General features: G+C 37.5%; 1 protein-coding gene across 1 annotated transcript in view; it reads right to left on the bottom strand.

Moving 5' to 3' along the window:
- Positions 1-13,714, bottom strand: part of LOC150091132 (sodium/hydrogen exchanger 9-like) — a 412,040-nt gene that overhangs the window by 108,520 nt on the left and 289,806 nt on the right. The window contains 1 exon segment of the mRNA XM_090387366.1: positions 1,125-1,237. Within this exon segment, the coding sequence (XP_090243492.1) occupies positions 1,125-1,237 (113 nt within the window).

Here is a 13,714-nt window from a genome sequence, read left to right as displayed (position 1 = left end):
GCCCACTTGGCTATGGTGGTGCTCACCAGCGAGGTGGTCTGATAGAGGTATATAAAGCCTTGAATGGTTTGAGCATGCTCAATGCTGATGGGATTCTTCCTCTTGCTCAGAATAATCACCTGAGAGGACATAAATTCAAATTGAAGAAAGACAGATGTAGGATAGATGTGCATAAATTTGCCTTTAGCCAGCAGGTTATTGGTTGGTGGAACAGACTTCCATCCCTTTTTATGGAAATTGATATCCTAAATAAATTTAAGGCTCAGCTGTACAGGTATTTCGAACGAATGGAGGGGTGAAATGGGAGTGGTTTTTCTTTTCTTTTTTTTTTTTTTTTTTTGGCTGATGCTGCATAAGCTTGCTTTCTTGCATCATATGCCTCTACTAATGCTAATGCAAAAGTAACGCTTCACCTATGGAGATGATGAAGAAGACTAATGTTACTTAATCTCAGCAGATACTACCACCACCACCCAGACAGCCCTGTTTTGAAGCTTACTGGCTTCTCATCAGTGGGTGGGCAGGTACCATGGCAACTCATTGTGAAGGTATTCAAAATATGAGATATTTAAAATGATGCAGCAAAACTATCTGGTAGTAGAAATAATGTGTGCGCATTACCTGTGCATAAGCAAACTCCTTCATACCTGGTTTGTCACTTTTGCAATAACAGGGTATCTGCCCACCCACCAACCGAAGAGAAGCCAATAAGCTTTGAAATGGTGCCGTTTAGGTGGTGATATCCACTGAGAATAAGTAACATTAGTCTTCTCCATAGTTGAAGAGTTACTTATTCGAGGTAGTGCAATACCATGGAAACTCACTGTGAAGGTATTCACAATATGAGATATAATTAAAATGATGCATTAAAACTACCTTGGTAGTAGAAATGATGTGCGTGCATTTATCCATGCACATGTTAACTCCTTCGTATCTGGGGTTGTATGACAAAGTTTATTATTTTTTTTTCATATTTTTCAGACACATTTATTTTATTAATAAATTATATTAATTAATTATTAACTAATCTTAATATTTCATAATCTTAACAATCATATTATTGGTTACATTTTTCTTTAATTTATAGTTATAATTTTAACCGACATATAGCTTTAAAAGGATACTTCATATCAAAGTTGTACCATTTCCTAACCAGCCAAGCTTTCTCATATGGTGTCTTTGTTTCCATAATTGGTGGTGGACTCCGTAGTTCTGTAGGGGTAGTCACTTGAGGAACCTAAACAGAAATTATTCATATTAGAAGAGAAAAAAAAAAAAACATATTTCAAAATTACATAACAGAACAAATTTTTCCCTTTTTTGTTGTATGTAGTATAGGTGAAACAAGAAAAAAAAAAAAAAAAACAATCAGTGTGCATTTCTTCATCTCTTTTCCTAAATTAATTAATGATTAATTAATTAATCACTAGTATTTGCTACATGATAAAAGTCCACAAAGGATGTCTTAAATACTAATTAAAATAACTTGGGCCTGTAACAATAAGCTACATTGGAACTATAAACATCATGGTGAAATCAGGATATACTATTTAAATATCAATAAAAACTGTTGGGATGGGCTGGAAAATGGCAAATGATGTATAACAACAGTGCAAGATGCTGCATTTGGATAGCAGTAATCCCAAAAGAACATGTCATTTGATTAACAACATCAAACTAAAGGTAGATGATAATTAATAGGGCTAATCATACAGTACAACTTCTCTGAGCAGTGCAGACAGGATTCTTGACAAGGGGAAATCCATATTATAAAGTCAATGTATACAGAAATGGTTAGGTCACATCTTGAATACTGCATACAGGTTGCAAAATCTTATTTTAGGAAATGTACAGATCTGTTCAAAAGGTACAGAGAAGGGCAACAAGATCAGTTGGGTTCACAAAAGGATACTTAAATCAAGAAAGACTATTTCTGTAAATTTCAGTATTTCTAAACTAGGCATCTGTATAGAGAGTTAACTGAGAAGTTCAACCCTGTTGTGCTCCCCCTGGCTCTGTACTATCCTAAATTTGGAAGGAAAAAGTTGTTTACTTGGGATTATATGTGTAAAGAACCTTTCAGGTTCCATCCATCCTTTTTTGTCTCCCCCCCTTCTTTACAGTTTTACATAAACAAGCACATGACTGCTGCTACTCGTGGAAGTTAGATACATGTTCTTGAATGCATAATTGTGGAATTCTGCATGATTATCAGTTTCATAAACCTGAAAATAGAAGTGGCTATAGCAGACAATAGTGAAATTATAAATTCTGGACCCCTGCAATAATTCTGAATGTCCTCAATGTGATCTAAAACAATATACCTTATTAATCACCAGGCCAACTACAGTTGCAGACCTGGCATTATGTTAGTTTGATAACTGAGTAGATGGTACAAAAGGACAACGATGCATGTATAATTTTGAGAAATTAAATCAACCAATAAGAAATGTACAGGAAGGCATTTATTTATTCCTGGTGCAAATGCAATTTCAATTATAAAAGCAGTGGCAGCTTGTGACTCTGATGTATGGGGGTGCTGCTTCTTAAAGTTACATGTCTTGGTTATAAGACATGTAAACATAAATAGTAATAATAATAAGAGTTAAAAATACTACAAAATGTTAACTGGACACTTACCATTAACAGATGGAGGTAATCTTGAAATTTTATTTAAAAATAAAATCCATTTTTTGGTTTTTAATTTTTTGAAAATAGATTAATAGACTTTTTCATCAAGTTTGCTGCCCTGTTCAAATTGGCACTGCTCACTCCGCAGTTCCTTTGCCTCATTTTGTCACCTCTGAAAAATGCGTATTAGCAACCTGACAACTAGGCATTGTTGAACCACCGGGATCAAAATGTGGAACTGCGTAGCGCACAGTTCCACCTACTGTTAAATTTCAAAGCTGAAAATGATTTCGTGTTTTTATTTGTTTATTATTTAACTGATTACTGGAAATAGAAGATGAGTATACTATATGTGGGACCTGTTAATAAAAATATTCATTACATTGCCTTGTTCTTCACTTGATATAACTCCCTTGAATGTATATTTAGATTTAAAAAGCTTGGGAGTGTTACAGTTCTGCAGTGCCTACCAACGAGCCGCCTCTGTATATAAGTCACAATACTGAAGTTAGTTAGCAGTGATTTAGGTTGGGAACATACCATCTTTTAATAATTATTAGCATTATTTTTTTTAGATTACTTATTTAAAATAATTTTATAAATATTATTAATTAGGACAAATCTTGTAAAATTACTCTCATATTAAATTGTATACATGCATAATTTATATTTTTATAAGTTTAATATTTTTTATGTATTTTATTATAGTGATATTTTCGATAATTGTTTATTAATAAATTTTTATGTTAAGAATTCAAATGAACTTTCAAATATTATGAACTAATGCAGTGATTTTCGAGCTTTTTTTAATAATGGCATCCTTAAGAAATTTATTTTGTTTTGTGGCACCCCACTCAATTTTATAATGTTAGATCCGATTCTGTGTGTGTGTGTGTGTGTGTGTGTGTAAGAATTGAAAAGTCTGATAATGTTGTTGTTGACTTTAATGACACATAGGCTGCTAGGGCCATATTGTGTCTTTCTCATGGTGAATATGAAATATTAACTTTATTGTAGTACCTGTTATATTTTATGATATATTCCCATATGATTTAGGAAAGTAAATAGTTCTTTTTTATTAGGATCATCTCCCAGAATCTGCAATAAATTTATTGATGACTGTGTATTAGCAATTGATTTAAAGGTGTTTAAGCAGATATTTTGAAAGTGGGGACAGTCCACTAAAAAATGGCAAATGATCAGTTGTACTTGATATGATGTAAGTTGGGAAGCGGTGTCATTAGTTAATAGATACAGGTGAGTGAGGTGAGTATGCCCAATCCTTAGCCTTCCTAAAATTGTTTCTTCTTGTCTGCTTTCCTGGAAGCTGGAGAGAGCCACAGCTTTGGTTCTGGTTTTATTTGGCATAGTTTGTTTCCTGGGTAACCTCTCCTGATTAGTGACCAGCTATTGTAACACGCTTTACAGACAATATTTTTATAATTGGTATATGGTGTTTGAAAAGTCTGCAAAAGAGCAGTATCTGGTTCTTTGGCTGCAAGATCTGCTCTTTCATTTCCTGTTATTCCACAATGTCCTAGAATCCAACAGAATGTCACAGTTTTGTTTGACTCATTACAAGCAAGTAATTTAGAGTGGATTTGTTTTATTACAGGTGAGAGGAGTTGGTATTACTATTTATGGCAGAGACAGCACTGAGGGAGTCAGTGTATATTAAAGAAGATGAAATTAGAAGTTGAGTAATGTGATCTAGAGCCAAGTTAATAGCATAAAGCTCAGCAGTAAAGATACTGCATTTTACAGGTAATGAGACAGATATGGTGAATGAGGGGAAGATTGCCACAGCACCTACTTGGGTCTCAGTTTTTGATCTGCCTATATAGATCTTACAGGCCTGTGAATTAGATGCAGAGTGAGTTTCATGTAACTGTGCGATATTGAAGGGAGACAAGGTGTCCTTTCCCCACTGTTGGAAATAGTCATCGTAAATTGCAGGAACATTTGTCCATGGTGGATCAGGCAGTGTCATGTCCTGATATATATTGCTGATTTCTATGTTCCACATTTGAGTCAGTTCTTTAAGTCTAAGTGCAGCAGGTCTGTTTTCATTTGGTTTTCTACTGTAAAATGACTCCCATTCAGTATTGTACAGACATCTCCAACTAGGGTGAGAGTGAAGACAGCGAATTTTTGTGGCATATATCAAAAGCAATGTTTTCCTCCAAAGAGGTAAGGGAGGTTCGTGGGTTTCAATGTAAAGGCTTTGAACTGGGGAGGTTCTGAAAGCACCTGGAGAAATTCAAAGAGCACTGTGCCGGATGGTATTTAATTGCTCTAAAGTACTCTTCCTTGCAGAGTCATACACTGGAGAACTGTAGTGCAAATGGGACCTGATGAGAGCTCTATAAAGATGGATTAGGGTATGTCAATCAGCGCCCCATGACATGGATGACACACGCCGAAGGATATTCAATTTCTTCAAGCAGAGGGTTTAAAGATAGGCTACATGTGCTTGAAAGTTCAGTTTTCTATCTAGTATCAGGCCAAGAAAACGGAGTGTTAGCAAGAGGAACTGGCACATTTTTTATCTTTAGCTCAGGATCAGGATGAAGTGACTGTAGTATGCAGAAATGAGTGGTTGTGGATTTCTGTTCAGCAAGATGGTAACTAACCATTGCGTAAAGCCCAGGATTCTATTCTGTTTAGAGTAATTTGTAACTGTCTTTTGATAGTATTCATATTTTGTGATTAGCAGGATATGGTGAGGTTGTCTGCATACATGTATAATTCAATAGTCTTTGGAAGAGCTTTCAATATATTGATGACCCTAATTGGAAACAGGATGGACTCAGTATGGAATCTTGTGGAACACCCTCTTCTTGAATATGAGATGCTGATAGGAAGTTTTGATATCTGACTTGAAAGGTACGTAACTTTAAAAAGTTACGAACGATTTGAGGGAGATAGCCTCTCAGCTGAAACTGATGCATATCTTTGATAATACCATGATGCCATGTGGTGTAAATGCTTTCTGAATATCCAGGTTGACCATCAGTAGATGTCTCCTGATGAAGGTGTTACGTACGTTGGATTCAATTTTGACAAGTAAATCTAGAGTGAACCTGTTTTTCTAGAAGCCATATTGATGATCAGAAAGAAGATTTTGGGAGTCTAGAATCCAGGTGAGCCTCTTATGTGCCATCCTTTCGAAGATCTTGCCCAAACAGCTTGTCAATGATATGGGTCTGTAATTCTGAACTAGAGGCATCTTTTCTCGCTTTTGGTACTGAACAAATATAGGAATGGTGCCATGGGAGAGGGTATGTGTTTTCTGAGAAGATCCAATTAAAAATAGCAATAGTGTATACAGATCAGCTTCACACAGATGTTTAAGCATACTGTAGTGAATGCTGTCAGGTCCTGCTGTACTATTTGCAGATTTGCACAAAGATTCCCTGAACTCATCTAGAGTAAAGGGCTGGTTATATGGAAGTGAAAGATTAGTTAAAAAATTCATTTCTTGACACTTTTCATTTGTTAAAAGGAAGTCACATATGAGGAAGAGGCAGAAATATTAAAGAGAGATTCTACTAAAGCATTTGCAATGTCAATAGGAGAGGATAGGTCCTGCCCATTCCATTGTATTATTATTATTTTTTTTATGTAAACCCCAAACACAAGAGGTATTAGAACCTATAGTACTTAGTACCATGCTTGGGTTGGAGGCTGAGAAGACGAAAAAAGATATTTGTTAATATTGGACTTGAACTTCTGTAGACTGTAATTTTCAGGAAATACATATGAAGGAAGGTTGTTCCAGAAAACGGCAGTTGAATGAATAAACGAGGAAGATGAAAAGTTGGTTCTGTGAGTTTGAAGTTGGACAGTAAATGGATGTTGGCTGGTGGTGGCACGTGTTCGGACTGTTTTGAAAGAGAGAGCGGGAATTATAGAAGCCAATTCAGAAGAACAGTGCCCATGAAAGTATCTGTAGAAGAGGCATGCAGCAGAAACAGTACGTCTATGAGACAGCGAGTGGAGAGACTCGGTTAGAGATGAATCATTAATTAACCTAACTGCCCTCTTCTCAATGGAATCAAGAAGCCTGAGAGAGGTTTTGGGGGCACCGCCCTAGATGTGAGAACAATATTCCATGACAGGGCGGATTTGCGATTTATACAGAGTGAGCAGCTGTTTGGAAGAAAAGTAACGCCGAGAGTGAAAGAGAAAACCAAGTTTTTTAGATGGAGAGGAAGCAATATTTGTAATGTGCTTGTACCAAGAGAGATTAGAAGTCAGGGTAATCCCCAAAAGAGATATATCATTTTGCCTAGAAATCGGAGTGTCACTAAAGATAAGCATAGCAGCAGAAGAATCCTTTTTGCGAGATATAAGACAAGACTGAGTTTTAGAAGGGTTGAAATCAACTAAGTTGTCTTTGCCCCACTGGAGAATTACCCGAAGATCAGCATTTAAGGAATTGGTAGCAGATTTTCGAGAAGTTGAAGCTGATTGAGAAGGACAAGGTTTCTCAAAATGGAAAGTGGAATGCAATGCGTTATCATCGGCAAAACTATGGATAGGATTTCCAATCAATGGAAGAATGTCATTAATATACAAGAGGAAAAGAGTGGGGGAAAGAACTGAACCTCGGGGGACACCAGCATTAGTGGAGAAGTTAGAAGACAGAGAGCCATCTACCATCACCCTCAGTGAGCGATTAGAGAGAAAACTGGATAACCAATTACTAAAAACAGTTGTTAGAAGATCTTTATGCCAAACACGATCGAAAGACTTTGAGATGTCAAGAGCAACTACTTGTGTTTCACCGAACCTTTCCATTGAATTAGTCCATAAATGGGTAACATAAGCCAGAATATCACCAGTGGATCGACACTGACGGAATCCATACTGGCGATCGTTGACCAGACGGAAGGTATCAAGGTAGTTTAAGAGTTGGCGGTTAATTGATTTCTCCATTACTTTAGAAAGAGTAGAAGTAATTGCAATGGGATGATAATTGGATGGGTGGTATTTGTCACCCTTTTTTAGGGACTGGCTGGATATGAGCAAATTTCCAAACAGAAGGTGAAAAAATGTGGGAAAGAATAGGAGTAAGTTCAGGAGCACAGGTTTTGAGAACAAATGGAGAAATACCATTGGGACCTGGAGCTTTCTTAGCATCAAGATTCGTCAAAATTCTTCTAATATCCTTTTGACGGAAGACCACAGGAGGTATTGAATGGAGCATGTTGGGAATGGTGGGAGGTGTTTTACCAAGATCATTAATACATGAGCTGGAAGAAAAATGGGATGCTAGCAGGTCAGCTTTATCCTTGGCTGAAGTGACAACAGAACCATCTGGTTTGGACAGATGCGGGAGAAGAGATGGGCAAAAGTTGCGGCCAATAGCTTTGGCAAGAGACCAGAATGCTCGGCTACCATTAGGGCAAGAAGCAAGTTTTCTACTCTTAGCCTGTTCAAACTCTAGTTTGGACTGATTAATAACTGCTTCACAATTGTTACGAGCTTTGGTGTGGGCAGAAAATGAAAATGAAGAATTAGAAATAAGCCAATTACGATATGCAATTTCTTCTCTTGAACAGCCTTAGCACATTTATTGGAAAACCAAGGTTTAGATAAAGGACAAGATTTTAAAGTGGAATGTGGGATAAAGGATTCCATTCCTGCAAGAATAATTTCACTGACACAATCTGAGCAAACGTTGACATCAGAAGTTTTGAAACAGTAATCCGACCAAGGAAAAGAAGAAAAGAAATCTTGCAGGTCATCCCATTTTGCATTCTTGTAATGCCAAACAACACGAGGTTGGGAATAGCCATGAGATAAAGGCTCCATTTGAGAAGAGACAATCACCAAGTTGTGATCTGAAGTGCCTAAAGGTCCTCTCACTTTGACGGTATACTTAGAAGGGTTGTTTGTGAGAAAAAGATCCAAGTGTATTGGCTGTATGATTAGGATTGTCCGGTATTCTTGTAGGTAAATGAACAATCTGTGCAAGGTCATTAGTAATTGCAAAAGCCTCAGCATCTCGACCAGCTGGGTCGGTGTGAGTAGAAAACGGAAGCCAGCTGGAGTTGTGAACATTAAAATCACCAAGGAAAAGGACCTCACTGTTAGGAAAGTTGGACTGGAGAAGGTCAAGTTGCAAAGAGAGGAAATCAAAGAGCTCCAAGTGATTAGTGGAGTTCGGAGAACAGTAGAGACAACAGATGAATTTGACACAATGAGGTAGAGAGATTTTAAGCCAGAGAAGATCAAAGAGAGGAGATTCCAAATTGCGAAGTCTCTGACAGAGAATAATTTGGGCATCTGAGATGAGCAGTAGTTGAATCAAATAATAACCGAGATTCTGTCAGAAAAGTACATGCGGTTTGGCAGACTGGAAGAGGAAATGGACATTGTTGAGATGAGAATTGAGACCACGTATATTTGTGAAATGAATTAGGAAGTGCTTGGGAGGTTTAGATCTTTTTGCAGATAAGCTTGCTCTATTAGTTTGACAATTCATGGTGTATTCAATAGTAAGAAAAAGTGGGTGGGACATGCTGTATGAAGTAATCAAATTTTTGGATATGGCGTACACATGGTAAGAATATACTCAGATCCTTGACATAACGTGGCCTCGACAATGCTCCCCGCATATACACTAGTCGGACTCGCTCCAGTCACTATCTGGCAGAGTAGAGGTAGCAAGATTATACACTAGCTGATCCGGAAGCCTCCTAGAGAGTTACCAATAGGTTCGGTCTGGTGTACTAACTAGCGGCCGGCCTGCGAACACCATTTTAGAGCTGTACCCTTGAAATGTAAGGAATATTGGATCTCGTCACAATGTTCATCATAACCTCAAAAGTTCATCAATCATACTGCATGATGGAAGAGATAGGGAAGGGTTGACCGGAACTTAGATCTAGAGACTAAACATGGGTTCCACCACTTCAAGCCTTGGAGACTGTAACGGTAAAAATTTTCCATTGAGAGCTTGTATTTTTTTCCAGATAATCTGAGTGTTAGCATCTTTGTTAATAGTTGAGAGAAGTTAATCCAAGAGTTGTGTTTTGCTTTTTCGTAATTTGTCTTGCTTTGGCTCTCAGTTTTTTGAAAACAATAAGGTTGGTAGTAGTGGGAAATTTGTGAAAGTGGTTCCAAGCACGGTTTTTTTCTACTTTCGCTATGGAACAACCTTCATTCCATCACTTGTGTTTGTGTATCCGCTTGCGCTGGTTGGATTTTGGAATGGAAATTTTGGCTGCCGATAATATATGGCTGGTAATGTGATCAGTTACGTCATTAATATGTTGTTGCTGTACATACTGGTTGTCAAGTAGGAAAAAATTAGAATTTTTTACCCAGTCTGCTTTGTGAAAATTCCAAGAATTATGGCCTTTAGGGCATGACATGACCTGTTTGGTTTTTTTTTTTTTTTTAGGAGCGTTAGCAACTAAGGCCATATTGCTCTGGGATATACGGTGGTCATTCACTGACCTTTCCGCATCCTCCGTATTTGGTGGTGACGGGCTCGAACCCCGGTCTAATCAAGAAGCACACGACCTGTGTTTGAATTGAAGTGATGATAGGAAAATGGTCACTGTGGAATGGATCATTCGTCACTAACCAATCCACGCTTGTAAAAAGAGATGATGAACAGATTGATAAGTCTATGGCTGATGTAGTCCCTGTAGGTAGTTGAACATGAGTTGGAGAGCCAGAGTTTAATACAGTCACATTATGGTTATCCAGGAATGATTCAATTAATTGGCCACTGCTATCCACGGTAGAAGATCCCCACAATGGATGGTGTCTGTTTAAATCACCGAGTAAACATACTGGAGGTGTGTAGTTGTGTCAAAAGATTATCAATTTCAGTCTGGGTGCAAGGATAATTCGGTGGGATATAAATGGATGCAAGGGTTAATGATATTCCCATTTCCATCAGAACTGCTACAACTTCTAAGGAGGTTTCTTGATGGTAAGGTATTTTTGACAAGAACAGCTACCCCTCCATGAGCAGGAGTGCCAGAATCCCTGTCTCGCTTAAACATAGTATAATTTTTGAATTTTAAAGAAACTTGTGGTGAGAAAAAGGTTTCCTGTAAGCATACACCTACTGTGTTAGTTCTTATGAGTAAATCATTCAGGTCACCGATATTACTTCATAATCCTCTACAGTTCCATTGTTTGGGATTAATTGAGGAAGATTTCTGTCTGTTTAGTTTTGATTTTTCATTTTTGGGAACGACTGGGAGGCCTGTATCCATGGTATCAATAGCATGTAATTCTACACTGGTGTGCAAAACTTAAGGACCAACACCATTTTTAAATTTGAAAATTAAAATCTGAAAATTTAATTTCTAAATTAAAAAAATTGAATCGTAATGAGAGATCTCACATAAACAGATAAAAGCAACAGTTCAGCAGTTGTGTAAATTACTGAATGGTGAGCACGATTGTTACAGACGTTTGATTGGTTTTGTACAGTGCTAGAGACAATGAAATGGCCAGTAGACAACATCTGGATGACTTTACCCAGGGTTGAATAATTGGGAAGCTGGAGGAAGGTTGAAGTGCGAGAAGTGTGGCTGCAGAGTTCGGTATCGCCCATAGCATTGTCTCACGTGCGTGGTCGGCCTTCAGAATGACAGGTACAGCTGTTTGAAGGACCAGTGGTGGTCGTCCACGAAAAACAACGTCTCATGTTTCATTAACTCCTATTAATTTTTCATCCATTTGCATATTTGGGAAATGGTTGGTTGTTTCATTCATCCTGTTGGTGTCAAGTCGTGATTTGGTGTCTCCATTCATTTGATCCACTCCTCATGCATGAATAGTTTACAGAGCTTGTTAGATGATGAGATGTCCAATAGCTGTGTAGAGAGAATATCAGAAGTCTGATCATGTCATCAGCTGTTACAGCTGATGGCAAGATCAGAGTTATACAGTTTTAAATGCAACCACTCATGGCACACTCTTGAACTTTTTATGACATATCAAGTTCTCTGCTGGTCTGATAGATTATTTTGTAGATTGCAGATGAAAATGTTCCCTTCCACAAGTATGTTCCTGGTCTTCTTACAAGCTTGCAGGGCCTGAGGCAACCCACTGATAACAGATGACCCCCCCCCCCCATGAGTACTATAGTTTGTGCCAAACACAGTTGACCCTGCCATACATATCACTTGCAATGGAGAACTCTGATTCATGTTTTTTTGTCAAAAATTTTGTTTAAATTTTTTGAAAACTGTAAACACAAAAACATTTTTGTGGAGATGTGCAAATGGCAGACTATTTTATCAGCGCCAGCATGCGTAGAAAGCCCTTTCTGTTGCAGAGCAACAGCTACACTTTTTTCCCTCGGTGTCAACTGAACATATGAAGCCATGCTTACACTTCTGCAAAACAGGATACTAATGAGCACGTATACCCTTCCAACATTGTATTTATAGAAATGGCTGATGCAATTGAAGCATTATATGATGCAATATGTTTGCTTTTTGACAAACAAAATGACTGTAATCAAACAATATCTTATACATTTCACTACAAATGTTACTTTTTTTTTTTAAGGTGATGCAGTTTTTTTGTCAGCCACCATACAAGATAAAAGAGTTTAATATCTATATAATATCGGTGTAGAAAAATCATATATAACTCTTAAGGAACTATGATGGTAGTTAGTGTGAGAGGCATCATTTTTTCTGTATCTCATGTCGTGCTCTTCCTTCACAATGAGTTGCCATGGTATTGCACTACTTCGAATAAGTAACGCTTCACTAATAGAGAAGACTAATGTTACTTAATCTCAGTGAGTACCACCACCCAGACGGCACCGTTTCAAAGCTATTGGCCTATCTTCGGTGGGTGGGCAGGTACCCTGGTATTGCAGACATGACAACCCAGTTGTGAAGATAATCACACAATATGAGAGATGCCAAAATGTTTATATGATAATATTTAAAAATAACTAAATGCACAAGGCATAACACATTAAGAGTAAGAGTTTAATATCTATATAATATCGGTGTAGATACACCATAGATAACTCTTAAGGAACTACGATGGTAGTTAGTGAGAGGCATCATTTGCTATGTATCTCATATTGTGCTCTTCCTTCACAATGAGTTGTCATGTCTGCAATACCAGGGTACCTGCCCAACCACTGATAGGCCAACAGCTTTGAAACGGTGCCAACCGGATGGTGGTACTCACTGAGATTAAGTAACAATAGTCTTCTCTATTAGTGAAGCATTACTTATTCGAAGTAGTGCAATACCATGGCAACTCATTGTGAAGGAAGAGCACAATATGAGATACATAGCAAATGATGCCTCGCACATTAACTATAATCGTAGTTCCTTAAGAGTTATCTATGGTGTATCTACACCGATATTATATAGATATTAAACTCTTACACTTAATGTATATTAAGTGTAAGAGTTATGAGTTAATATATACACTTAAACTCTTAACACTTAATAATTATAAAATAACTAAATGCACAAGGAAAATTATGCCTTGTGCATTTAGTTATTTATAAAAGATAAAAGAGTAGAAGAATAAACCTTGGAGAACAACAGCATTAGTGTAGAAATTAGAAATCTGTGAGCTACAAACCAGTACCCACAGCAAGTGGTCAGAGAGAGAAACCTGGATACCCAACTGCAAAAAGCACTTTGGAATTCATAAAAGATGGGAGCTTGTTTATCAGACCTTTCTGCCAAATACAATCAAAAGCATTTGAGATTCCCCAAAATTTTCTACTGACTTCATCAATAGATGAGTAACATAAACCAGTGCACTGATATTGATGGAATCTATATTGGCAATAATTGATCAGATAGAAGGTTTCAAGACAGTTTAGGAGTTGGTGGTGAATGGATTTCTCCATTATTTGGAAAGAGTAGGGGTATCTGCAGTGGGATGACAATTGAAGGGAGATATTTGTCACCCTCTTTAGGAACTGGCTGCATAAAAGCAATTGGAGAAATACTATCAGGACTGCTTTCTTGGCATCAAGATTTTTGACATCAACATCTTTATTGATGGAAGACAGTCAAACTCTACTAGCATTGAGTGGAGTGTACTGGAAATGGTAGCAGGT

This window comes from Mastigoproctus giganteus, chromosome 1 (assembly GCF_048544385.1).
Source record: "Mastigoproctus giganteus isolate SK-2022 chromosome 1, ASM4854438v1, whole genome shotgun sequence".
Classification (NCBI taxonomy): domain Eukaryota; kingdom Metazoa; phylum Arthropoda; class Arachnida; order Uropygi; family Thelyphonidae; genus Mastigoproctus; species Mastigoproctus giganteus.
This window is presented reverse-complemented; position numbering and strand designations above follow the sequence as displayed.